Source organism: Colletes gigas, unplaced genomic scaffold (assembly GCF_013123115.1).
Source record: "Colletes gigas isolate AHSC1104 unplaced genomic scaffold, ASM1312311v1 Colletes_gigas_Sc00015, whole genome shotgun sequence".
In the NCBI taxonomy this organism is placed as follows: Eukaryota; Metazoa; Arthropoda; class Insecta; order Hymenoptera; family Colletidae; genus Colletes; species Colletes gigas.
In genome coordinates, this window is record NW_025106644.1 from 6202284 (window position 1) to 6229548 (window position 27265).

Genomic DNA, 27265 nt, shown 5'->3' on the forward strand with positions numbered 1-27265 from the left:
GATCACGTGACAACCAGCGCTCGATCTTTACGCAGTTGATCTTGAACGAGCTCGCTGGCCCTGGCCAGCTCTCTTGTGCAGAATTAGTGTGTATGCGTATGTACATACGTACACGGCCGCGACGATCGCAAGCGCCCGTCGCCGATTTTTCAACGAAAAAATGGTGGCGCGCGAGCGACCGATCGCGGCGCGTATGTTTGAGCGTGTGCGCGTGTACTTGCCATATAATATAATGTTTTGTACTGTTTTTTTCTTGTGCCCTCGTTTTCTGTCGATTTTCTGTGTACTTTCTTTCTTTTTTTTTTTGCTCATCATTTTCACTTCTCTCGACCTCTGTACCATCGAGCGAATCTCTTTTCTACTCGCAGACTTTTTTTGCCTTTGCGCGTTAGCCGATTGTTGTTAATCGTTGCCGCTAAGCTATCGTACGTACTGCTATCGCTTTTACTATCTTCCATGGACTATTTTTCTCTTTTTGCCCTGCATGGTAGAGTTTAGACACGCATAACGCGTAACGTTACTTGATTTTCGGCTTGCGTTGCGGTTCGATGGGACCCGTAAATTTTGCGAGGTCTCGTGATACATCGACTTTCAGTCGAATCTTGATTCGTGGGAATTTCATTTTTATTGTTCTTTACAAAACCTGCATGACGATAGCGTTTCTGACCCAACTCACAAAGCGACCGTAGAGTTGCAGGCTCCACGATAAACACAGTCCTTTTATGTATTTGTGTGTTATGCGTGCGTAGCCCCGTATTACGATTTCCTACAGTTTTTCGTGAAACACCCTAAAGCTAATCCATTCGTTAACAGATTGTAATTCAGTTGAAGTTGGTCGTGTGCACGGCATTGTATTTCCTCGCTATCGTTCGATCCACCGTCGACGCGTTTATTAACCGATCGCTGTGTTACAGGACATCATACAGGAGCGTCTGATGGTTTTACAGCTGAGTTTGTCGAACTTGAAAGGAACTTGTTTGCCCCGAGATAACATAGACTCCATGCTTTCTGCGCTTACGGTGAGACCACGTGCGATAAACACATAAAACGCTTCTCAACTTGGAAAGAAATAGTATGCTCGTTAAATGCAATTCGTAAGACGGATAGAAGAATATAAATAAATTTTAGATCCTCCTGACTGAACTTGACGGCTACGAGCAGGAGACGCGGAAATTGGAGGAAGAGTTGCGTAAAATTCCAGCAGACGCCGAGGCCCAGAGGCTTTTGAGCAATCTAGCGGAAGTTCAAACGCGCATTGCCACCCTCTTGGCGCAGGCAGAACAAGGACGCGCCACTCTCGAGGGGGCGCGTGGCCACCATGAACAACGTGGCCATGACATTCACGCTTACAAACAATTTCTAGACGAAACGGATGCCTGGTTGAAGAACATCGTGGCAAGCATGAGGGAGCAACAACCGATTGTCACGAACAAGGTGCGTTAAGTACTTGCATCTCGCGGAATCGAAACCATGAAAATAGTAAGAGTGAAAATCACGTTGGAATACTAAATACGTTTAAACTCGGTTGGTTTACAACTGTTCGTCTGGCGCCGATACGCGTCGCGACGCGCCACGCCGATACGCGATATCACCGTAATCCCCGGTTTTAGAATACCGGCGTTCCCGGTTTATTTTTAAACGGAATCACGGCGATGGTGCTACGTTTGTGTGTCTATGTGAACAGGCTTTGCAGGACGAGTTGAGCAGTCACGCGCAGCGAGTGTCGGAGCTTGAATCTCTGCCAGAAATCAGCACGCTGGCAAAGGTCCTGAAGAATGCGCTGTTGGAGGTGATGTCTCGTCTGCAGCAAAGGCAGCAGGTATCCAACGTTTTCCAATGCTCGGGGGCTTTCGCAAACTGCGCTGACCTTCACGCAACAATCTCGTCAAGTATGGGATGATTAGAAAGGGAGACGAAAGTCCAACGCGAACCACCAAATTCCGAGAGAATTTTTTTTTAAAAAGACAAATGCAAACTCGTTTCCATCGAGACAATCTTTCGATCGGTTCGAAAATAATGAGAAACCTTCGGTCTAATTTTCTAGTCGTTCTGATCGTTCTAGTCTAACCGTCTAGTCATTTCGAAGAAACGGAAACTACATATTATTCGATCTCTTGCCAAACCAAGAGACACCGAAGAATAATATAAATCTGCACAGTATGTATATGTAGAATTAATATACATATACTGCTTGTATCTTGTACAATAATAGAGGGAGCAGGGTGAGTGTTAGATGGCGAAGCATGTAATATTCTTTTACTTTCGCTGCTTCGACGTAGTAATTTATATTCGTTACAATTATGTTTCATATTGCACGTGTATGGGTAATCCTGAAGGTATGATTCCACTGAGGCAATACTATGCGACTTGTAACATGCCACATGTCGCGTTTGGTAACACTATGCGACCTGTAAGCATGCTACTTGTCATTAACTGACGACATTGCTCGACATGTTCAATCTTGTCGATCCGACAAAACAATATCAAATAATCCCGCATTTCTTTATTTCGGAAAGGAAACAAATGAATGTGTAGCAAATACACATGTCAAGTGTCTACATAACGTCGATTTCATGTTGCATGCGTCGTAATCGCATGCGACATGTTGCCTAAATGTTGCCTTAATAAAATTGTGTTTCGTCGCATGAGTCATTGCCGCATGCTACATGTTGCCTCAGTGGAATCACGCCTTGAAGGTTCGTCTTATCAAACATATATACGTTTTCACTCCTCTCATATGCTATAAACACCGACATCGCGTTAATTTCTTATAGGCTTTTCATCACGCAACATCGCAAACATTTCATCACTGTCGCCGTTTGTTTCTTTTCTTTTCTTTTTTTTTCTGCTCTTATCTCATCATGTATTATTTGCAACGCACTTTATATTCCTTTAGCTTAAGGTATTGGATATATATACATACATATATAGGCCACAGCATTTGTTTAAGGAATGTTAATAATATTGTTACTGTAATTTTTTCATGCAATTAAAGTATTCTCATTAATCCCCACCTCCCCCTTTATTTATCCCCGATGTCACTGTACGTAGCATATACTGTATATACACATCGTGTCTCGATATATGGTAACGAAAATAACGCGAAAGATAATTAATATGTAATCGATGAACGATGTAAATATTTTTTTATTCGTTAAGATTCGTAAAACAAACTTTTGAAAAGTTGCCTTGAATGCTATTTTATTTTCACCGGTACACCGTTTCGTCGAGAAATTTGGTTCGCTTGATGTGTCCAAATAAATAGATCGCAGGTTCTTTTTTTATCTACATATACTTTACGGTTCAAGTATATGACAAGTGTGCTCGAAATAGACGCATTGAAATAAAATCGGGCGTTGCGTTCATTTAAAGCTAAAAATACGACAGTGTTACGCGGAGTGTTCTGGTCCGCGGATATTCTCTTGTTCACGGTCCTGAGCGATTATAATCATCGGATAACTTTTTCGTCTACGTTTCCATCGACTCCATGCAGGTGCAACTGTGTTGATTATTAAAATGTTCAAAATTCAATCGAATCACGTAACAATCGGCATCGACAAACAAACATATGATTAACGTAGTGGTACCATTAACAAACAATCATTAGATTTTGCTACTTCAGGGTGGCTCTGCTGGTGCCTTTGGCGCTGCTCTCCAACATATTACATAATACATAATGAATTGATAAAATTTTCTTCATTAAATTCAGCCCATTGCTTCTACAGTTTAAATCACAAAGCTTACAAGTAGCGAAATTTAACACTAAACCTACCGACACTTCATGTATACCCATTCCTACCATGACCAGTCTAATGACCAGTGTTTCATTTTCTCTCTCACGAGGCAACGTAATTGTAATTTTTGCATTATATGTATAGAAAGTTGTGTTTTAAAGTTTATTCCGTAAGATATTTTACTGAGAACTGTATACAGAAAAATTACAAACCACGTCTACTAAAAAATGGTGTCATAGTAATTACGCAAACATCCTGTGTGCAAAGTTAAATTCATTTTCGATTAAATAAACAATTTATAATCTAATTTTATCGCACGTATAATCGATAAGAATTGCTGAAACAGTTTTTGGTATGTAACGTCAAAGTAAATTGCAAAATAAACATAGAAGACGGCATAAATTATGGTAGTTGGTATAGTCATCGGATAGGGGATGAAATGCCCTTTAAAATGAGAGGTCGTACAGGTCGGTTAGCTTAATTAGTTCCGGAGATATAGCGATTTTACAATAGTTTCGAGTCGATCGACGGTGGTCAGATGCGGAAGTGCATAATCAATGAACTCTCGCGCGCGCGCGCGCGCGCGCATCAAAACGTAATACAGTGCGTAGTAAATTCTTGGAAATACTACGCCCGAGAAACTAGGTCACGTCAGTCACGTTCGTGGGGTAGGTCAGCACGATGCACGTGCGACAAAGAGGTCCGACACTCAAGACGAAGACAGAGATAGTCCAATTAAAAAAATTACCTTTTACATAACTTACGATATCTCGAAAACGGAAAGTCATTTTAAAGGGGAGGCTTTGCCGCTTCTAACAATGCCTTAATAATTAATGAGACGCTAATAGTTTCGGAACTGCACGCGTCTAAACTTTTAGTATTTTTAATACGCGTGAATAGGCTATTGTACACGCGACGGACAGTGAGGGAGTCGGATTAAAAAAAATTACCTTTTACATAAAATTGCGATATCTCGAAAACGGAAAATCCGATCGTCAAAAACCAAAAGCCATTTTAAAGGGGAGGCTTTGTCGCTTCTAACAATACCTTAATAATTAATAAAACACTAATAGTTTCGAAATAGCACGCGTCGTAAAGTTTTAATATTTTTAATACTCGTTGTTAGACAGTTCCAAGACTCTCCTTTTATACATATATTTCCTATTTACATCGGAAGCTAACCTGAATTTGATACAAAATTTTGTTCAATTCATTACAAAAAAAAATATAAATCATTTAACCAGTTAGATGACCGGTCGTGGAAGGTTTAGTGTTAATGTCTGCCATCGAATTAAACTTCATTCATACTACATCCATTATTGAAGCTCTGTCAATGAAGTTGTAACACGTCTAACATGTTCGTTCACCCAGATCCTTTAAATTTTTCAGGAGCTCTGCGAGGAAGAAGCGCAAGCGGACGACATGTCGGAACGAGACGACGCTACCCTCGATCAGGCACCCTCGATTCAGTCGTCGTTCGAAAGTAGCATGCCGTCTCTGGTTGACGTGTCTCTGCAAACAGGACAGAGTTTGCTAGCAAACGATATCGTCGAGAAACCGCAGCAGCTCACCAAGCAAACCTCCACGAATCAAATCCCGGAGCCAGCAACGTGTCACTCGCTGACCACGCAAACCGTAGACAACCCTAATGAGAGTCCTCAGGTCCAGGAAACTATAAAGATTGTAAAAACCACGGACGGAAACCACGACGTGATCGAGATAGCCACGAAAAATCTGGCAACCGCGTTCAACCAGGAAATCGAACAGGAACGTCTCGACGCGATGCCGGAGGATATCGTCGTGGACATGAAGTACCAAGATCCTAAAAACACTGACAATCCACTGACTACCAGCGAATTGAACATAGTCCACGCAGCTCCGCAATCGTTCGAGACGGTCCTGGTCGAACCTGACGACGTGACCACCGAGGTCGTGGTAGACGAAGATGGTTCGAAAAGAATCATCGTGAGGAAATTAAGACGCACGATGGTGACGAGCAGACAAACCGCTCAACAACACTCGTCCTCGATGACGACGGCAATCGGAGACGCTCCGTCCGTGGTTCACGCGTTTTCGGAAGCCACCATGAGGGATCAGCAGATCACGGTGACCGCCGAAAAGCCGAATGGGACCATCGAGACCACCACGAAACAGATCTACGGTGGTAGAATCGCCACCGGGACGCCTTTCAAAGACGTAGACGTCGAGGAATACGAGTCGGCTCCTCGGTACACGCACACTGTCACGCAGGGCAACATTCGTGACGTTAGTCCGCAACCTCTCGAGGACGGAATCCAGACAGAGGCCGGAGAATATCAGGCAAAAACGTCCAGCGTGCACGCAATGGTGCAACAGGTGACCAGACGAGTGGTCAGAAAGACCAGAAGGATCATTCGAAAGGTGACGATCGTCGATGGCAAGGAGACCGCTTCGGAGGAGATAATAGAGGAGCCCGAAGAAGTGGAAGTGGACGAGAAAAACATACCACATATAAGCATCAACGTCGTCAAACACGAGGAACAACGGCAATTCGGTGGAGACGGCCGATCGACGGAGGAAAGGACGCAAGATCGGTTTCCGTCAAAGGAAAAGGAAGAGAGTAAAAGGGGAAAAAGTTTAGAACAGGAACAGGGTGATGACGTCGACGACACTCCCATGCAAGGGCCATTCTTTGGCGCATTCGCTAAGGACATGCATCCAGGACTTCCAACGGGGTACCTGGACCCAAAGAAAAAGGAATCTCTCCCCGAAATGGAGAAAGAAATCGTCATAATCGAAGAGATAGTCACAGACGCAAAGATTCCGAAAGAAGAGGTTCCAGAAAGTTCCGAAGAACAGCCTCCGGAAAGTCTCGAAGAATCTCTGGTGCAGATTGATCAATTAAAGAGTGACGGAAGCGTCGAATCGGTATCTGTTTCAGAGAATAAGGTACCTCCGACTGTGGACAAGTACGAGAGCGAGCAGTTCGCGATAGAGGTAAATGGGAAAAAGTCACTCGCGATGGATAGTCAGGCGTTTATCGATGCTGAAATATCCGCTGGTTTACAGAGTCCTATTGAAGAAATCAAGGTACAAGAGACACAACAGATACCAGTCGAGTCTCCGATCGATTCCGTCACGTTGGACGATCTACCAACCACCACTAAAGCGACTTGTAAGTCTGTCGATGCACCCGTAAAGATCGAAACACCTGGTATCGAGCTAGAAGAACGCACGGTAGATTTAGAAAAGCACGATGACATTAGCGGCACCGTAGTTCCTGACGTCTCTGTATTAGAGGAAAGTTGGACGATCAAACCGATCACGAGCGAAACGCAAGGCGGCGTACCGATGTTATCGGAGGAGCTACAACAGAAAATTGAAATTTCAGGAGATCAACCTGACCAAGTCGAGAAACCTGACGCGGAAAAGATGGAAGACGAACCACATATTGTACCGATCAACGACAAACAACAATTGGTGAAGGACTCGTTCGTTCCAGAGTCAGAATACGACTACTTTGACGAAGCTTTGAAACCAGAATACAAACCACTCTTCCATAAAGTAGAAATTTCATTAGCCGTGCGGAAGGAAGGAGAAGAAATCCAACCAATGGTGTCTGTGACAAGTCAAGCCGAACCGACTGTCGCGCCTTATAGAATGGTGAAAGAGGATGTAGACATCAGTTTGCCAGCTGACAAGGAAAGCACCTCGATAATTCACGACAAGATCGTTCAAACGTCGCCGGTACCGGCACCGGTACCGGTATCGGTACCGGAACAGCAAATTTCCACCGCGGATAAATCGATCGTCACGACGGAGAAGGAAGTCGCCACCTCTGACAAGTCGGTGATCACTTCGGAGAGAGAGGAGACGTCCGACAAATCAGTCATCACTTCGGAAAAGGAAGAAATTACGGACAAGTCCGTGGTTACTTCGGAAAAAGAAGACGAGTGTCACACAGATATAAAGACCGAAGAAGAAGCCGGCTCGCCAATAAAGTCCCCAGACACGAAATCGAGTACTTGGATCGTTTCGAACATCGCCGATTCGGTGGAGATCAACGTCCCGTTGTCAGACTCATCGATACACGTAAGCGAAACACCGCTACCGGACGTTGCGGAGATGATCGAGTCGACCGAAATCGATTTAACGTTAAAAGACGAAACTTCGGAGGACGAAGATGGGTACAGAGCCGACGACAGAACGATGGCTTCCACCACCACGCCGGACGATGAAAACGTGGCGAGGAAGAAGAGAAGGAAGAAGAAGAAACAGCGGATGAGGAGTTCCAGGGAGGAAGAGCAGTCGGAATTTCCAAAGACCACCACCGACGAAGGAGAATTCACGGACGATCTGGTTCCGACAGAAACCGAGGACGCAAAAGCTACGAAGAAGAAAAAGAAGAAAAAGAAGCGGGAAGATCTTAGCAAGGAGGAAACCGCTCGCGTTCCAGCGTTGAACGAAGCGGATACTCAGACCACTCCACGAGAATTTAATGTCACCGTAGCTGCTACGTCTCCGCAAGAGGAAACGATCTGCGAAACGTTTGTTCAAACGTCCCCGCAGCTCTCGGAACGGACAAAAATATTCCAAGCTGAAGAAATACAGACGTCGATGGAAATTCTGCCGGAAGATTCCGAGGAAATCGAGACACCGAAAGCGGAACAAGTCCACGCGAACGTGCAAACGTCTCCCTTGACAGCTTTGGAGTTTGGGGCGCAAACTATCCTCGAAGAAACCTCACCAGCCGTTACACACCACTCCGAAATACAGACTTCACCGGTCTCTGTCTTAGATTTTGGCATACAAACGGCTACAGAAACGCCACGAATCGAAGAAATAAGCACACAGACTCTGAACACGTCAGAGACGCGAGTAGAAGAGGTTCAAACCAGTCCGATAGAAGATGTCCAACCGACGATCGTTTCAGCAAGAACGGAAGAAACCCAGGCATCTCCGAACGTGGTTTCCATGGAGGCGCAGACTTCACCTTGGTCGGCTCCATCTATAGAAATAGAGACTCAGACGATAGAGAAAACGCTCGTGGCTACCGAACAACAAACAACAACTCCACCGGCGAGCGAGCAAAAGGATCTGACCGGTATCGGTGTTCAGACTGTGACCCCGGAAGAGTCAAAGACCATCGAAACGGAAGCACAGACCAGCATCAGTCCGTCAACTAGTCCGGAAAAGAGCACGTTAGACTTGAACATCCAGGCGGATCTAACGCAACAGCCATCCGTCGAGGTCGTCGAAACTCAAACCACTCCGGAGAAGAGTCCTCGACGAACCGAGACCCAGGAAACAGAGTCGCAGACGGTGTTGCCCGAACCGACTCAAGAAACGGTGACCCAGACCAGTCCGACAACTTCCGTCTCCCCGATTCAGGTCCAAGTTCGCGAGCTGTCCGCTCAAACCAGTCTGGAAGATATTAAACAAGAGACGATCGACGAACAATCGCAAACCAGTTCGCCAGAGAAGATAAAGACGTCGGACAGCTCGGTACAGATAAAGGCAACCGAACTGATTCCACGCGTCGAGGAAAGCGTGCAAATCGTTCCTGATACGTGCGAAGGCAGCGTGCAAACGCAACCAAGCGACGAGAAGAGGAAATTATCGTTGGTGACGGTTTCCCAGCAAACGAACGGCGATACGGTTGCGGATCACGCTAAAGAACAAGAGGAGACGATAATGAAAGACGATGCGGAAGAAGACGTGTTAGCAGCCGCAACAGTCGATGTACTGGATGCGGCGATAGAGACGAAAACGCCTCTAAAAGACAAAAAAATTCCAGCAGCACCTGATGTACAAGTACAAGAAATCCAAGATTACTCGAAAACGGAAAAAGTGAAATCGGTGGAGGTGGAGCCTAAGTCGGAGACAAAGGAATCGAACGACGCGATTGAGGATACCACGTTTGAAATATGTTTGCAGGCAACCATAGAATTGTCGACCAGCGACAGTACCACCGACACTAGGAGCATATTGACCGATACGTCGCCGGACACGACGATCGTCCAAGAGTCGAGCAACACGGCAAAGGCGGAAGATAGTAACGCCGCGAAGAGACAGAAGCGAAAAAGGAGGCACAAAACCATCGAAATCTGTTCGTCGGGAGAAAAGGATCTGGAATCCATATTTGGTCAGCCTATAGAGTCACGGGATGTTTCATTAAAGTTATCTTATTCCGACGTTGCTAGAAAGAACGCCGGCAAAGAAAAATGTCCAGTCAGTGAGGTGTTTGGTTTGGAAAAAGTGCCCGAACAAGGTGACGACGTTGGACAAAAGGAATATGCAAAATTTTTACCGGAAGAGACGGTCGACGAGATCAAAGAGTGTATAGAAGATACTAGTTTGCCATTTACAACAACGACGGAACCAGCAATCGTCCAAGCACCATTAGAGACGAAAGTCGTAGCGAGTATGCCTTCTCCGGAACCAATGACTACGGCCGAAGAATCATTGTCGCCCGTAGAAACGGAGGAGGATCGACCGAAGATCAAGACCTACGCAGACATTATAAGCGAATCTTCCAAGAAACCGTCTAGACGAAAATACGACGAGAAAGAACAACCTTCGTGGGAGATGCCTCATCAGTCAATTTCACAAAAAGTCGAAAGTTCGGAGGCTTTTATTTTGCCCGCGACCATGGATGCTGATTGGTCGCCGCCGCTTCAAATGACTCTGTTCAGTAAAACCACAAAAATGACTTCGGATCGAATGCAAAGTCTTCGAAACGCTAAACTACCGAGTCATCTGGGGAACATTCTACACGTCGTTCACCTAGATAGAATAAAGAGAAACATGCCAGAAGACCTATATTCTTTCGACATAAACAATGAACTGTCTGACCTGAGGAAAGCGATTAGAGAAAGGGATACGTTTATCGTGGAGGAAGCGCTGGAGAATATCGTGATAATGATTACAAATTGGTTGGAAACGATCGAGTACAGGATTTTTTGGAGAAAATCGTATCCTGTCGTTGATTCCGACGCCGATAAATCCTACACCGTGCTTAAAGACGAAGCGAAGAATGTAGAAAAATACATTCAGAAACTGAACAATATGTGGCAGTTATGCCAGACTGTTTATCCGAAGGAGGACCGCAACAATGTACAGAAATGCCTGGAAGCTGTGACGTGTCAAGCGAAGCACATCCAAGACCTTACCAGCTGCAGCGTAGTATACATCACCATGGAACTGGCCAGGTGGGAAAAATTCGAGCACGGAGTAAAGAACATGTACAGGTAAGTGGTTTTCTGTTCGGTGATAAACAAGTTCTTTTCTGTTATTACAAGTTATACGAACTTTGTTTCGCGATCGTTGCGACAGGTGCATCGAAGGGGGACGTGCCGAACTAAACGTGATAATCGATCTCGAAGCGTCCACGAAATGGAAGCTCCAGGAGCTAGAGAAATTGGAGATCATAAACCGGTGTAACATGCGGGAAACCGAGTTGCTTATCGCGGAGTCGCATAAATGGCAACGCGATTATCACAGAATAGATATCCCGGAAGAGACCTACACCGGCCACGAGATGACCAAGGCGATCGAACACGATATAGCCATTGAACGGGACCGTCTTCTGCAACTGTTGGCCCTGGCCGAGGAGTACGAACAAACGCTTCGGGAATTCGCGCAGATCACCGAGATCGCGGAGAACTTGTTGGGAAGCCCGATCTCTGTGATCAGCCTGGAACATCTGCGAGAAGAGATGCAGAAGCACAGGAAATTCTTCGTCAACCTGAACCACTGTCGAGGAATCCTGGAATCGTTGGAAGGGAACCTGGATCCTGAAACGAGAACCAAGTATTCGGATCTTCACGAGGAACTGCACAGCAGAGCTATGTCGTTGTTGGATCAAGCTGCATCCAGGGCTCAGCAAATGGCATTAGCTGCATCTCGATGGATCATCCTCGAACAGGGAGTGAAAGAGGAAAGGGGATGGCTCCAGGTTGCTCACCAACGAGTTCCCGATCTCCAAACAGTAACTTCGTCCGATTACGACCAGTACATCTCGTTGCATCAAGTAAGCCGTCTATTTATCCTGTCTACTTTTATGGAAAATATAAACACGATCCTACGAATAATTATAAACTGCTTGATTTTCATTTCAGTCGCTGGTGGCAGACGTAACGACGCATCATGCTCGGCTCGTTCAGCTCTTGAACGTGGCCCGCAGTCTTCAGGATCTAATAAACATCGAGGATCCCGAAGATCGTTACGGAGAAGCTCTGGACGTGATCGTGAAGCTTCAGGAGAACGTGGAATCCTCGTTGAGACGTCTGCAGGGGTTCAAAGAGAGTTGGTGCAATCAGGAAGTGTTAACGAACCGTCTGGAGAACTGGATGACCAAAGTAGAGAAGGAATTGAAGAATCTCGGCGACCCATCGGGAGGCCACGTACGTCAATTTTGGGTATGTTTTCTTAAAAAGAAGGTTCTACGCTATTCCGATTCGATACATCGCGAGCCTCTCTTTCGTCTGTACAGGAATTGAAAGCGCAATACGAGGTTCATAACAACATGCGGGAAGAAGCGAACAACAGCTTCGAACTGGCTCTGAGAATCGTTCCACTCTCGGACGAAATGTTACAAAGGCAATTCCATCGCGAGCTTCAGGATCGCTGGAACGATCTGGCTCAACGGATCAATAGCATCCAAGAGGACGTCACACGGAACATCTCCTCCGAGGAGATCTCGTCGAACGAGAAGCTAAAGCTGCTCGAGAGAGAATTGAACCAACTGCGAATGACGATCGACGGTTTTCACGGTGTCCTGAAGACGGAGGAAGAACTGGATCTGTACATCGAACGACTGACAGTTTTGTTCGACAGGATCTCGTTGATCCAGAACGAGCTGGGCCGACTGGGTCTGTTACCCGTGACGGAGAGCGAAAAAGTTGCCGTCCTGTTGTCTTCGGCTCGTCGCGTCGAGAACCAGATAAGCGAGGAACTGGACGCCGCGCAACTGATCCGAGAAAGACTTCAGGCGATTCAGCGTGGCTTCAGCCGTGTCCGGAAAGCTCATAAACGGCAATCATCTGTATTGGACCAATGCGAGGGAAGCGAGCAACAGGGAAGCGACGTGGTCGCAGCGGCTGTGGATCGCTGTCAAACGATCCTCGACGAACTCGCCACTTTATGGCAAGACATTATGGGACTCAGACAGATGCTTCATACTCTCCCGATCGTGATGAGAGTCTCGGTCTCGCCGGTCAGCGTGGAACGAGACATTTCCAGCCTTCAAGACGCTCACGCCGATTTGGAAGCTAGGTGCCATCGTTTGTTGGGCCTGTTGAAGAACAGACTTACCTTGTGGAGAAGGTTCGAGAAACAATTGGAAATGGTGCAGCAATCGGTTCAGGAAGCCGACTATATGATGGAGCTGTTAACCGTGCAGGGGTCCGTCGATTACGACAGGCTGCTGAAGGCTACCGAACGTTTGGAAGTAAGTTTAAACATTTTCTTACTATCCTAATACATACGCGGCAACAAAAATAAAACTACGTATTTCCACTAAAATTATTCTCCTGCCATAGGGAAAGAAAATTATAAATCAATGAATCCCCGTGTAGACAATTAGATAGTAAGAAATTCGTGCAAGTAAAGTAACCTGGTCGAACGACGAAACGATTCAAAGTATCCAAGATTTATAACACGAACGACACCGCTCGGTCAAACATTCCTCCAACCGTGTACAGTCTTAGAATCCGGAATGCGTTAAAAGTTTTACAAGTTTGTATAACTGGGACTCGACAGTATCGAGCGACCTGCATTCTTACAGCAAAGCTTTCGATTCCAGTGAAAAAGAAACTACATATTATCTTTTCTGGTAAAGCTTAAAAGTATTACGAATCGTTGCACTTTTAAATTAGTATTTATTATGGCGTCGATAAAAACTAGTTTACCTACAAGTGTACAGCAAAAACTGATTTTAAAAAGGTTGAATTTTTAGTGGCAACACATACCGCGCACCGGAAATTTCGATCCTAAAGTGCACTGTTACGCGATGCACCGGTGCATCGGCAATTGCAGATCGATCGGTCGACGGTAATACCGGAAGATGCACTTTTCGACGCTATAACTTGCGCCACGTGCAAGAGAAGCGCGGCTCGGTTTCGCGCATGCGTGGTTCAAGGTTTAAATCGGCGTTATCGCGAGTTCCCTATCAGTGGCACGACTACCGTCGTTGCGTTCGCATCGCCGGCGCGTATATTTAAATGTCAAACGGCTCCGTTCGCATCGGCAATTCTACGCCGCGACGCTCAAGTTCGTTCGTTCGCTTTATTCTTATGCTTCGTGGCGGTTGTCGTCGCGACGATCGCGTCATCGTCGAGACGTCCAAAAATTTCGTCGACGACTCGACCGATCGTGAAATGAAGAATGAGGAACGGCAGTGACGCGATTCACGCGGAAGATCGACGGAACGGTCGACGCTACGTCAATTTGCGGAGGGCCGAGTATGTTTCCGCGCGGCACAGTGAATCGGCTGATCGGAAGTAAGCGTTGAATATTCATATCGGTCGCTGACAATTCGCCGGTAAACCATTTCAAAAACTCCAAGGTGATACGAATTCGATATTACGTTAGAATGCGTGATAAGCGAATTTGTTCTGTGCCCCTTTCCTCAGACTTTGTGCGTTATAAGCGACGATTGCTGTTTTAGTTTTTCAGTTTCGGTTAAAGCATAGTGATGAGATATGCGTGATGGGAAAATTGAAGAACAGATAAGGTGCCCAGAAACTTTGTAATCGTTTGTTTCTTCTTGATACCGTGTAGGTCACGTTTCGTTGTACATACAAACAAAAACCAGGCCGAAGGATAGATATACAAACGTACGGAAACTAATGACTCGTTTTAAAAAGAGATACGTGTACTATGTAGTTACAGCTGTGCTAGCCACAGTTGACGTTTTTTAGCTTCGAAAATGTTTGACGATTAGCAGTATTCGAGAAACATTAATATCCATTACAGTTTCGTAGATCTTTACGCGATAGCTATAGGAATTTTACGTTTTAACTCAAAGTTTTTATAATTAATAGCTGCTACAGAAATAAAGAAGAATATTTCTGGTAGTAAGTTTTGATAAATCGTCTTTAAAGAACGACGAATGCCAAGTCGTCGTGCGCATAATTCTTCATTTACATTTTGATCGTGCAACGTTACGCTTCATGAAATATTCCAATTCCACGTGGCACGATTGTGAAACTAAGAGTAAGTACAATTAAAAGCATGGTAATCGCAATTCCCGAAATAATTACTGTATCTAAAAGAATCGTCGCGATCGAACGTGTTGCTTCATTCAAGATCGTAAATTTGAAAACGGTATCGATGTAATCGTCAGGGAATAAGGTAGCAGATATTTTTGTCACTGTATCATGTGCGGCAATGAACGTGACGGATATTAAACTGTAAAAAAAACAGACATGTGCCAGACAAACGTCGCTCGCTAATCCACTTTGATATAATTACGCGGGATGACACAAACGACCAAAGTGTCTGGAACTATGACGCAGTGATACGGTATGTAAACTACGCCACGTGGAAAAGCCGTGAGTTTACCTAGCCTCGAAGACGCTAGAGGCTTGTTTACGAATTCCTTCGTTGGCGTTCGTTTTCGATTACGCTTCGCCTCTCGAATTTCTAGTCACGAATTTAGATGTCGATTATTCGCAGTTTTACGGCCCCTTTTACGATCCATTGCACGGTTAATATAAACAAAAGTAGTAATATTCGTGAAACTTGTAAGGATTTCAGCGTTTACGACTAGACGAACGGACGAGGCGGATATTTCTGGCAGGCCGCAACATCCTGTCCCGTTGCTTATCGCGATTCAGCACCCACGATTCAGTGACTTCCGGCCTGTGGAAAATCGACCGATCGGGTTCGTTAAAATCGACAAGAGCAGAGCTGCTTCGCTCGTATGGCGCGCGTCGCGACGCGGCCCAGCACGCGTAGTCTTTAAATAGACATCGGCAGAACTCGATTATCCGAATTAATCGCTGAAAATTTCGGAAGCTGTGTTTGTTCCTTAATTTAAAAAGTTGTCTTTTAATCTAATATAATGTTTCTATGTACACACACGTGTGTATTTTAGCAAGAATATTTCTAGAAGATGACTTTACAACTATTTTTAGCAGCGTATTATTACAGATATTAAAACAACATGGTTCGCAGCCAACGGAGCACCGTAGCAAACGTTTAAATTGTTTAAACTTGAATGCGAGTTTCTCGTTGCTAGTATACGACACGGAAAATGAAGGAACACGAGAGTAAAGTAAAATGGGAAGTTTACGGAGATTGTTGGATGAATTTTAGCGGCGCGAAACGCGCGGTTCGCAGCGATTCGATTTCCGCTTACGGTTTCGGTGGAAAATTCTCAGGCAGGTGAACGAACTCGAGTACACGGCACAGAATTAGTTCAACCACGCTCTGACCGAATTCGAAGGCGCGAGCCTCGAAACGTGCTGGTCTCGTGACTCAAAATTATTTATAGTTCGTATTTAAGGGAAACCAGCGTGTACATTCTTTGAGCAATGCGACGACGCTCTCGCACGGGGAATCTGATTCGAACGATATCTTACGATCGTGCGAATATCGCGGAATCTCGAGTTCTCTGGATTCCTCCTTCCTCTTTTTCCCCACGTCTCTCTCGCTCCCTGTCTAAGGGAGAACGCGAATATCCAACGATATGCACGAGTTTCGCAACGATTTGGAATTCGAGCCAAGTAAATTGATGCACGAGTATAGTGCCGGTATAGTAAAAAATCAAGGATTTTCTTTCTACTCGACTGTTTGTTTTGCAAATATACGTTCAAGCATCAAACTGTGGACTCTGTTAATTTTAATAACGTGTCTCGAATAGGAATGAAACAATAGAACAATGTTCGATCTTCCTTTTTTTTCCATAATTGCGGTTGCGCAAAGGCCATGTTCGATTCCATGTGATATTGTAAGAAATAGACGAAACCTCCGACTGTATCGCGGTCGAATATCATTGTACGTACGTCACAGATAATTTTAATCGTCGCTAATGAGCATGATTTCCGTGCAGTGCAGTTTCCCTCGTTGGAATATTTATTCTACGGCGCGTCGTTTGCTCGATGAAATCATAAACTCGAGCAGTATTCTCATTGTTGTCGTATTAACATACTAAACTCGCTATCGTGGTTATTTGAAGAAAGGAATGGTAATTAATGTTAGCAACGAGACGTTTAATCGCACGGAGAAAATCAATTGAAATTACATTCAATTCCTGGCCCAATAAAACAAGCTTCACCGCGCAAGTTCGTTTCGTTGATCTGTACGATGAAACGCGGGTAAATAAACTGATCAAGTGAACTAGATTAAACCTATTTAATTGATGTACACGCGTATCAGCCTCGATATCAAAGGGACAGAAAACGATAATACGTAATTGCTAACTTTGTTGCGTCGATTAGAAACCAATGGCAGGAAATTAAACTCGCAATGGGGTACGTGAACACGATGATAGGACAATACTAATAAGGCGTGGAAAAATAAAAATAAAAATACGCGCATATACGAAGGATCGTATGTCTGTCTGTTCAGGGTCTCAACGGTGATTTGGGCGCGCGAGAAGTTCTCATTGGTGAATTGCGAGAGGCTGCCGAACCTCTGCGGGAGGGTTGCGCTGCAGAGGTCCGCGAGAAGGTCGAAGCGGCGGTAAATGAGGCCGTACAGGCCTGGGAGGACACCAGGGCCGAATTAGATGCCCTTTGCACCAAGTATCAGCACGCCTGCAGATTGTGGGAACAGTACAAAGACTCCAGCGCCGCGGTTAAAGCCTGGGCGGACACGCAGATGGACAGCGTCGTAGCCAACCTACCACCCGAAGAGGCTGTCAAACACATCAAGGTATGCATTTACGCCACTCTGTTTTAACGTCTCTCTATATGCGCTTGATTTCGATAAAAAGAAACTATCGTACGAACGAAAAGATTAGCGCTCTCTGTATACATGTATATGTATAACACCCGAGTCGTCAGATAAAATTGTGTGTATACGTATACACTGTGAGTTGGCGGTATACAAATTATTGATTTCCGTTGAACCCATTAATCGTGGAGTTAATGATTTCCCCGGTTAATGGATCAAGCTTTACGTACCATAGACCCAAGTATATTTATTTCTATGAGTAAGGGATAAAGTTGTTTTTAATCCCAACCCTGAAATTCCATTGTCTTTTGTCGATTTTAGAAACATGACTCATCGGTCTACCTGCTCCGAGTATCGATCGTTATTGATATCACGCGTTAAACATCCATGACTAATATTTATTATCAAAGTCCGGTAACCATTTGTATGCATTGCCAAACAAGACAGGCTGTCTATCGCGTTTAGATAAACCAAAAATTTCGTATCTTTGGAAGTTTATCGGCCACCACCATTGATCAAAATACTAACACTATGAGCAAGGATCTCCGTACGAATTCGTTTCGTTTCTTTTAACGTCTAGTACAACACGATCATTAGGTGAGAAAATTTGATTCGTTTCACGGATAATGGAGGTTTGTGCATAGTACGGGCATCGTACTCGAAGGTTTGGAATCAGAAGCTCGTCCCTTGAATGGAGCCTTCGGGATAGTGTCATTGTCCCCGCCACGCCTAACCGTAAGAAAAACAGGACGTAGGACGAGAACGATTCACTCTACGCAAGTGCGACCGAAACGTGACTCTGCGAGGGTAGGTCGTTGAAATACAGGGCAAGAGAGTCCCCCCACTCGGTCGGGGTATGCGCATCGATCCCGGAGACGCCAGTCCGGTCCAGAGCGTCGGGACGCTTGTTTCTGTCCTCGCGAGAGAGTCACTGTCGATCGCGTTCTTCTTCGCTTCCACACACACACACACACACACACACACACACACACACGAGCTAATCGCGCTCGTGCATCGTAAACACTCGCAACGTTTCTCGATCACGCGCGCACCACGCGATTATGTGCGTTTTTTTAAATCCTTTTCGCCGTGACGAGCCGCTCGCCTCCGGCCGAACGAAAATCCGAGGCATGTGCTCCGTTTCGGGACGACACGTGTCCGCTTCGCTACGCCCGCGCGGAACGACGCCGCGACGAGCCGCGACGCGCAGTGAAAAATAGGAACGATGAACGGTGACCTGAATCGAAAATAATGTGCACGCCCGAGGAAATGAAGGTACGATAGAACGATCCCTGGATATCGTCGATCGAGAGGGCGGTCTTTTTCTAAGGGGGATGCTCCGCTCTTCCTTTTAATAGCGGTGTCAGTCTGCCTTCGACGTTGCACTCGCTTGTTTCGCTTTCAAACTAATAAAAAACGATATCGTCATGACTCGTTCGATTTACGTGGTTCTGTGAAATCATTGCGTACAGTGAGTTTCGTTTAATCTCGACGTGTATATTAACTCGCCACAATGCTGCTTATGACTTGGCATATCGGAAGACCCCGTTGCGTCGCACATAAGAATATAAGATAACGAAGCTCGGAAACATCGATAACTTGTATAGTCGGTAATTTTCAAGTTGCGTCCACAATTCCGTTTGCCGTACGCATCTGTCGCTTGCACTCGCTTCACTTTTTTCGACAACCGTCTTTCTGTCTCTGTTTCATTCATTCATTCATTCGTACCATTCATCTCTCTGCTCACCCTCCATTCACGTATACTATCTCTCACGTGTGTCTACGTTGTTGCTTCGTATCATTGACGAAATACGAATGCGTTGAAACAACACGATGTCATTCATCTAACTTGCCTTGCAACACCTTTCCAACAAGAACCTGTCACTGAAATTGTTAAGCGTCCACAATATTCAGACAAACAACATATCTAAATCGTAATCGTTTAACGATCAGCTTGTCTCCAATTACCTTAAACTTAACAGAACGCGACGTTAGTAAATTGAAGCGAGTCGTTAAGATAAGCCTTTGCGCTCGCGATATCTAAACGAGGGTAGCCCACGTTTTTTTTTCAAACACCTTAATTGAATGTAAAGCGACTCGTTACATATCCATGAAAGAATAAATAAGCTAGAAATAGTGTTGACAGAGTGGTGCGTAAATTTCACCGAGCGCACATTACGAGATGATCGTTAAATGTTTTGATTGAAATTTTCACCAGATTTGCGAGGAGACGATGGCGGAACACAAGGAGAGATTGGCGGAACTTCGAGGCCTGGTGGCACAGATTGCATCGGACGTTGGTCTGGATGCAAGCGAGCCGTTGCACTGCGAAGTGGAGGCCCTGGGGCAACGTCTCGAAGATATCCGCGAAACCTTGTCATGTCTCGCAGACGCGGCGGATGCCCGTGCTCTCAACCAGGAGGCCGCACGTGGCGATTTATGTCACACGAAAAATTTCCTGGACTCTGTCGAACAGGCGAGTAGTATTAATCTTTTTCACAGGTCGTCGCGTATAACTAATATTCCCTTTTGCCTTTTTTCTTTGAGGTTCGTCGTATTTTCGGTGGCGTAACTCGCGTAAGAAATGGTAGTATACAACAGAGTGTTCGGCCACCCCTGGGAAACAATCTTATTTTATTATTGATTTTCGTTTTATTTTAGCCTCTAGAATCTTCCATTAACATTGTTCCCAGGGATGGCCAAACACCCTGTACGTTAAAACATGTTATACGTATTATGAAAATTGATAAACAGTGATTTAGTTTCGTAAATATTTTGGTCCCGCGTTACGAATATCGATGGAAAACGTGTTTACACGTGCGCTGAACGTCGCCCGATTTAGCGGACCCCGCGTTTACTTAAATTACCGCCAGACGCTTCTCGGAACGATAGTCTTCGTTGCTATTGGATTAGAATTCGGAAGGAAATCAGTCCGACTCGTGCCGGTACATCGATCGGTGATTAAAGTAAGTAGAGTTTACTTATAACGTGCATCGTCGGTGTCCGAAAGATAATACATATGTATATGTACAAGTAGTAGGTGGATAAATGAAATTTTAAAATTACTTGAGTCAGCTACTATAATTTTTTCGTTTTTACAACTTGTTCTTGGAGCGGCGCGGAAACGCGGGGCCAGGCACGCGTTAGAAAAGCTCAGCGATGGTTATTTTTATTATCCTGCAAGGTTAACAGAGTCCGAAGCGCGGCGACTGGGACCTTGGCCGATTCAGATTCCCGTCGTAGTTTGAATTATTTGAAATTTTTCGAGAAATCGGTGCCTCCGTCAAGGTGATATCTCGATCCCATCGGACTTATCCGTTGCACGCGTCCATCGGTTTCCGGCTCGCGCGTACTATTGGTGCTTGGCACAGGCTCGCGATCATTACCTCGCACGCGCGTTTATATTTTAATCGTGGTAGTTCCGAAACAATTTGTTGTGTCAAGGCCGAAGGGCCTAAACCGGGGTGGCAATTACATCAGTCACGAAATCCGCAACAGCTGAATCCGGCCGTGCACCCGACACTCTTGGCGAAACTTTCGACGCCCCGAAACGCCTTCGATTTGCGCCGCGTTTCCGATAGAATTTACGATGGGATCGCCAACGGTGATTCGTCGATGTCGATGGAAATCCTCAAGGACGCGACCATCACGAATAGACAATGTTAGTTATTATAGGCTTACAGTGGCCGAATCGCTGTAACACAGACCGTGGCGAACGAAACACGATTAACAACAACAGGGTTAAAAGTTACGATTTCTCGTGGCCGTTCTTTATTTCTTTTTCTTATTATCGTTGTTAACATTTCTAGTATCACGAATAAATTGTTCATATTCCTTCTGTATAGAGTCTGCCCGTGGTGAGCCAGGATGAGTCCAATGAGTCCAATGAGTCCAATGAGTCCAATGAACAGTTGAAACTGTTGTGGAACCATCTTCTCGCGCTGACGTGCACGGAACCGCAACTCGAATCCATCAAGGAGCGAAGTATTTTGGAGGCAACGACACAGATACCGTCGGTGGTGGAAGTGTTGAGGCTGTGGCAGACAGTTTTTAAAAAAACCTTCGACCAATATAACCGTTTATCGGCTCGTCTAGTGAAAACTCAGGATGGTGCGACGGCGTTGAAGCTCTGGCAGGAGTATCTATCGCACGTGCAGGATTTCCTATCTAACGGTGTGCCCGGTGACTATAACGGTCTATCCGAGCACAGAAATCTGTGCGAGGTGCATCGGAACCTTCTGGCCCATCAAAAAGATCTCATTCTGAAGGTGCGCACGAAAGAAGGCAGCACCCTTTCGACTACCGAGCAATTCAACATCCTGACGAATTTGCACAACGAAACGCTGGCTAAGATCATGGAGAGACACACGGCGGTTTACGACAGGTTGGCTGGTTGGGACAGATACAAGCACGATCAGAGCAAACTTTTAGCCTGGCTGAAGAAGGTCGAGAGGGAACGTAGCCAATTGCGCCTCAGGTTCATCCACCTTCGGAGACTGGAGGAGATCCTGGAGAGGATAGTGACGTTGTTGGAGACGATACCGCAGGGCGAGACTCAGTTGGAATCGCTCGAGGAGCAACAGGAATACCTGCTCGTCGACTGCGACGAGGCACTCGCGGTCTCTATACGCATGGAGCACGCAGCCGACGCTCAAAGGATCGCCAATCTGAAAGCCAGCCTCGAGACCTGGAGGGACTTTGTCCAGAGGATACAGAAGCTTCACGCGGACTACGAGAAGCAGAGTAAGAGAATTGGCGAGACGTTCGACGAGATCGGGCAGGCAGTCAGCACGGCTTTTCACTCGAAACCACTCAGTTTGTCGAGAACGAACGAGCTGCTGGAGTCGGTGAGGCAGCTGCAGGTCAGGCTCTCCGGCATGAGCTCTGATTTAGAGTCTATGGACGTTATCGCGGAACAGCTTAGAGAGTGTCTCAGCCCTTCGGATATGAAAACGTTAAACCAGCAACGTATGCTATACTATCAGCAGCACGGCAACCTCGAACACTCGGTGGCGTTGCTGGTCTACAGGCTGATGGAAGACAGCTGCCTGTACGATCGCTGGAAAGACAAATTGGCCAGACTGTTGTCCTGGATAGAGGAAATGGAGATGCGGATCCAGAACTGTGACACGATTGCTCCGAACGAGCCCGAAGAGGCGCTTAAGAGACTGGAGTGCGAGCTGCAGGCGGAGATCGTTTTAAAGCAACGTGAACTTTCGTGGTTGCAGAACACTGGACAAGATTTGATTCAAGTCGCCGAGGAGGAGGAAAAGGAAAGGCTGCAACGCTCTTTGGACGAAGCGAACGAGAGATGGGATCGTTTGCTGGCCACGGGAAAAGCCAGAGCCACGAAACTAGTCGATTTAATGAGAACCATGAGCACGTTGGAGAGGAGGATAAACGAACTGAGGGCCTGGCTGGCCAGCGTCGAATCTCAGTTGTCGGAGACGCTGGTGATCGAGACGATCTCTCAGAGCTGCATCGACAAGAAACTCGAAGATCACGAGCACCTCCAGAAGGCCATCGAAGCGGAAAGCGGAAACGTCGGCGAGGTGCTGAACGCCTGCGAGATACTGTTGACCGATTGCGACGCCTGGAAGGCCTCCTTCAACACGGACGCGATCAAGATCGGTATGGAGGGTCTGGAATCTAGGTGGACGGCCACCTGTAAGAAATCGGCCGAGAGGAAAGGAAAGATCGCCCTCGCGTGGAAAATACTGCAAGAGTTGCAGGAGATCAAGTCGAAGCACGAGGGTTGGATCGACGAGACCGACAAGGCGCTCTTGGAATTGGAGTCCAATCTGGACGAAATTTCCAAGGACGAATCGAACAAGGCCATCGAAAGGGCGAAAACGATTTCTCGGGGCATGGAGGCGCGCGAGTCGGTGGTCAAGGTAATCGAAGAAAACTTTGCCCGCCTAGCGAGGACAGGTTTGGAGCCAGATAATTTGAAATCGCTTATCAGCGAGATCAGACGGCTTATCGATAAGTGGCGAACGTTAAAGCCTAGAACCGGCGCTGTTCTATTAGCGCTTCAACAAGGACAGAAAAATTATCGAGACTTTATTACGGTACACGGTGCGGCGGTGGTCGGGCTTACGCAAGTTGACGTCCGACTGACCAGAATTCAACATCTCGCCACGCCTGAACAGAAAGCGTCGATACGACGCAGACTGCAACAACTGAACGAGATCGATGACGAGCTGAAGACGCAAAACATTACTTTACGGAAAGCCGACGATCTGGCCTTGAAGGTAATGCAAGAATGCCATCCCGACGAGGTGGCCACGATACAGGAACTGGTGGACGAATATCAGCTGCTGTGGAAGGACATTCAGAGCAGAGTGGTCTCGTTGAGGGCGGAAATCGACGGACAGGACAAGGTGGAAATCGACGAGGCTGTGCAAGTGGAAACATTGAAGTTTGAACAAGACTCTGCCGTTCAAGTGGACACATTACCGAAATTATTGAGAATGACTTCCAGCGACGCGTACTTGATGGAACTAGAGGCTGCGCTCGTCGAATGCAGCGAAGCCTTGGACACGTTAGAAATCGCCGTTACTCCGTATCCTGTCGCTGGACCTGGGCTCAATGCAACTGCTAGGAATATTGTAAGTACGATCGTTGTTCGAACCTTGTTACAGTTACTCGACAAAATTCAATACCCCTTCTCTCTCTCTCTCTCTCTCTCTCTCTCTCTCTCTCTCTCTCTCTCTCGTCTGTCTAGAGTAAATTGATTGGAAGCTGTCAATCGTCGATCGAACTGGTTCGTCATCTGCACGGTTTGCTCGTCGAGGATGGAAAGCTTAGTACGCAGGCTGCGAAAGGTAGCGAGGTAGCGGCATTGACAGAGAGATACGATAACCTTCTAGTACTGGCGAGAACTCGGGAGCAACAGATCAGAGAACTCAGGTAGAAATTAAAGTAATCGATGCTTTTAGCTCGTAGCAAACTCTCGTCTGAAATTTTATGTCGATTTATCGTTACGTAAGCAACAATTTACTGTGTGCAGCGATTACGGCAGACTTACCTGTCCTCTGTGCGCTCGTCGCAATTGGGCACAGCTGGAGAACGATGTATGGCGACTGGAAAAGTGGCTGGAATTCGCGGAAGGCACACAGAGCGAGCAACAATCGCCACCCAGCAATATCGAGCAACTGGAAGACGTGATACAATATCATCGCGAATTCTTGTTGGATCTAGACAGTCATAAGAGCATTTTATCCAGTTTAAACACCGTCGGCGCTCATTTGGCCGACCACACGGAGGACACTCGTCGACACACGCAGCTCAGAGAAAGATTGGCCATCGCGAACGAAAGGTGGGACAAAGTTTGTACACTGGCTGCAAACTGGCAGGAACAATTGCAGACTGCATTGAACCACCAGTCCCATCGAATCATAGAAGAGCTGTTCGCCTGGCTGGAGAAAACCGAAATTAGCATAAAGTCTAGCGAACCGGTCGATTTGACCGAATCGTCAGAGATCATGACCATCAAGTACAACAAATTCAGGTACGCGAAAACGACAGATGTAATTTATTGCACGATCTAATCTATCGTTCCATAGTTTGTCTACCAATAAGAGGAAAGTTGAGAGGAATTGTTAATGGTTTCAGGGAACTGAGGAGCGATTTGGAACGATGCGAGCCACAGGTCCTATCGCTGCAAGAGTCGGCCAATCAATTGTTGGACGAAAAGGGCGAAACCAGAGCGTGCCTGCAGGAACTGCGACTCAGATTGCAGTCCCTTCGACGATTAACAGGAATATACGCCCTAAAGTTGGGGGCAGCACTAGGAATGGATCCGCGAGACGTTGGTCTTGCTGCTACGACCACGTCTCTCGCTTCCCTTTCTCACGACGTAAGCTCCACCCTGTATTAATCGTATTATTTTAAAAAAAAACTCGAAACGATGTAAAATTTGACTTAAAGTACCTTGAACGAAAATTTTGCAAATTCGCAAACACCGTATTTCCAGTAGCTCCCAGACAAAATTTTCCAGGAAACGTCTATCCTCTGAGGTTACTTGCCGATACTCGTTGGTTCTTGCTTCGTAAATGTTAGCCTTCAGGGAAGACCTGTGCACCACGTTGTAGGTAGAATCACGTTAACCGATACTTTGAACACGGAGCACGGAGTCCAATAAAAATTCGACGATCGATGAATAGAAATTGTTGCGAACCAACTACTGGAAAGATTTTTAACGGACGATTGTTTTCCATCCAATTAAAATATTTTTTTTTTTGTTTTTAATAACGACAAGAAATTTTTGAGTGAGTTTGAAAACGTCTAGGTACATACATGATAGTATTTCCCTTCCCATTTGAATGACTTTATTGTTCCGTGCCTCGTATCAGTAGCATTCACACGCACAGTACCTTATCGTTTGTGTTTTCTCTTTTACTGTATTGTAGCTGCTCGACGAAGCTGCCTCTGGAACCATTCAGCCCCACGACACACTCGGCACAGAGTACGTTTTTTTCATTTTCTGTTTTTAGCTTTGAGCAGTGTTCCCCAACAAATCAAACACCCGCGCTCTTATCATTGTTTCTATCGTGTTTGTTCCGTATAGTACGCCCTCGCAAAGATACATATACAATTGGGAACACTGACTGAAACAAACTCTCGATTTTTCCTACTTACGTTCTCCAAATAAAGTACCAGCTTGAAACGTCGACGAAATCCACCGCAATAACAACGATATATCGTTTACACGTGTTTCAGTGGTGGTGATGATGACCATGGCACGATATTGTCGCGGGGATATCGTTTCCTGGGACGAGTATTGCGCGTTTCCTTGCCGATTCAAGCTCTGATGCTGGTGGTCCTCGGAGCCGCTTCGTTGGTGCCGTCCGCTGAAGAAGATTACAGTTGCATGCTATCGAACAACCTCGCAAGAAGCTTCACGCCGATGGTCGTTTATCCGAACGGCCCACCGCCGATCTAACGGTCTAAAAAGACTCGGTCTCGCGAGCCCGAGACGATCGTTCGGCCGAACCGCTCGGAAAAGCCTTGCAAAGCGGAAACGCGAAACCGCAAACGATCCGCCTAACTATTTTACTCGTAGTCTGTCACGTGGTCCGGATCGTGTCCGATCCGTACAGAACTCGAACGAATGTCAAGGATCGGGGTTGATACACCAAGTTCGAATCGTTGCCGCGGCCTTCTCCTTGACGACGATAACGATTTAAACACTTGTAATAAGAGTTTCTATTTGTAATAAGCACGTTATACGGACCAAAACGATCGTCGCTGCACGGCCAACATCCGTTCATTTGTCGTTCTGTGTGCTCGTGATCTGCGTGCGATTATTCCTGTTTTACGAGTCCCCGTGAATCGATTCGACACTTCCGGCGTGGAGGTAAGAAAAGAAGGTTCACGACGCGTGCACGATCCGGTTGCACGATAATCGATGGATCTGTTTTGTCTTCTGATTCTGTTACCTCCGACATTCCATGTAACATTACCGCGTTTCTATTTGTACCTATACATGCATACATGTTATATGTGTGCGTGCGTCTGCTTGCGTCTGCGTGCGTATGCATATGTTATGTAGATATCGTTTCGTTCATGATTATCTTTCCCCATTCACCCACTTATCCTTCTCTTCGTTCGTCTCGCATAGTGAAAGAGAGTGAGAGAGTTGATAC

General features: G+C 46.0%; 1 protein-coding gene across 14 annotated transcripts in view; it reads left to right on the plus strand.

Moving 5' to 3' along the window:
- The window catches only part of LOC122400028 (nesprin-1), an 88798-nt gene extending 61818 nt beyond the window's left edge, over positions 1–26980 (plus strand). For 5 of the 14 annotated variants that reach the window (XM_043401218.1, XM_043401222.1, XM_043401215.1 and 2 more), the window contains 15 exons: positions 915–1019; positions 1129–1434; positions 1685–1819; positions 5124–10963; positions 11049–11745; positions 11834–12133; positions 12208–13164; positions 17289–17594; positions 19834–20091; positions 21461–24226; positions 24343–24527; positions 24628–25128; positions 25233–25476; positions 26030–26085; positions 26340–26980. In XM_043401218.1, coding sequence (XP_043257153.1) covers positions 915–1019; positions 1129–1434; positions 1685–1819; positions 5124–10963; positions 11049–11745; positions 11834–12133; positions 12208–13164; positions 17289–17594; positions 19834–20091; positions 21461–24226; positions 24343–24527; positions 24628–25128; positions 25233–25476; positions 26030–26085; positions 26340–26562 — 12879 coding nt within the window. In that variant the 3' untranslated portion in view covers positions 26563–26980. Of the gene's footprint in view, positions 1–914; positions 1020–1128; positions 1435–1684; positions 1820–5123; positions 10964–11048; positions 11746–11833; positions 12134–12207; positions 13165–17288; positions 17595–19833; positions 20092–21460; positions 24227–24342; positions 24528–24627; positions 25129–25232; positions 25477–25546; positions 25712–26029; positions 26086–26339 lie in introns of all 14 variants that reach the window. The other 9 variants (XR_006259322.1, XR_006259324.1, XR_006259325.1 and 6 more) reach the window with 9 other exon arrangements.
- Positions 26981–27265: the final 285 nt, after the last annotated feature.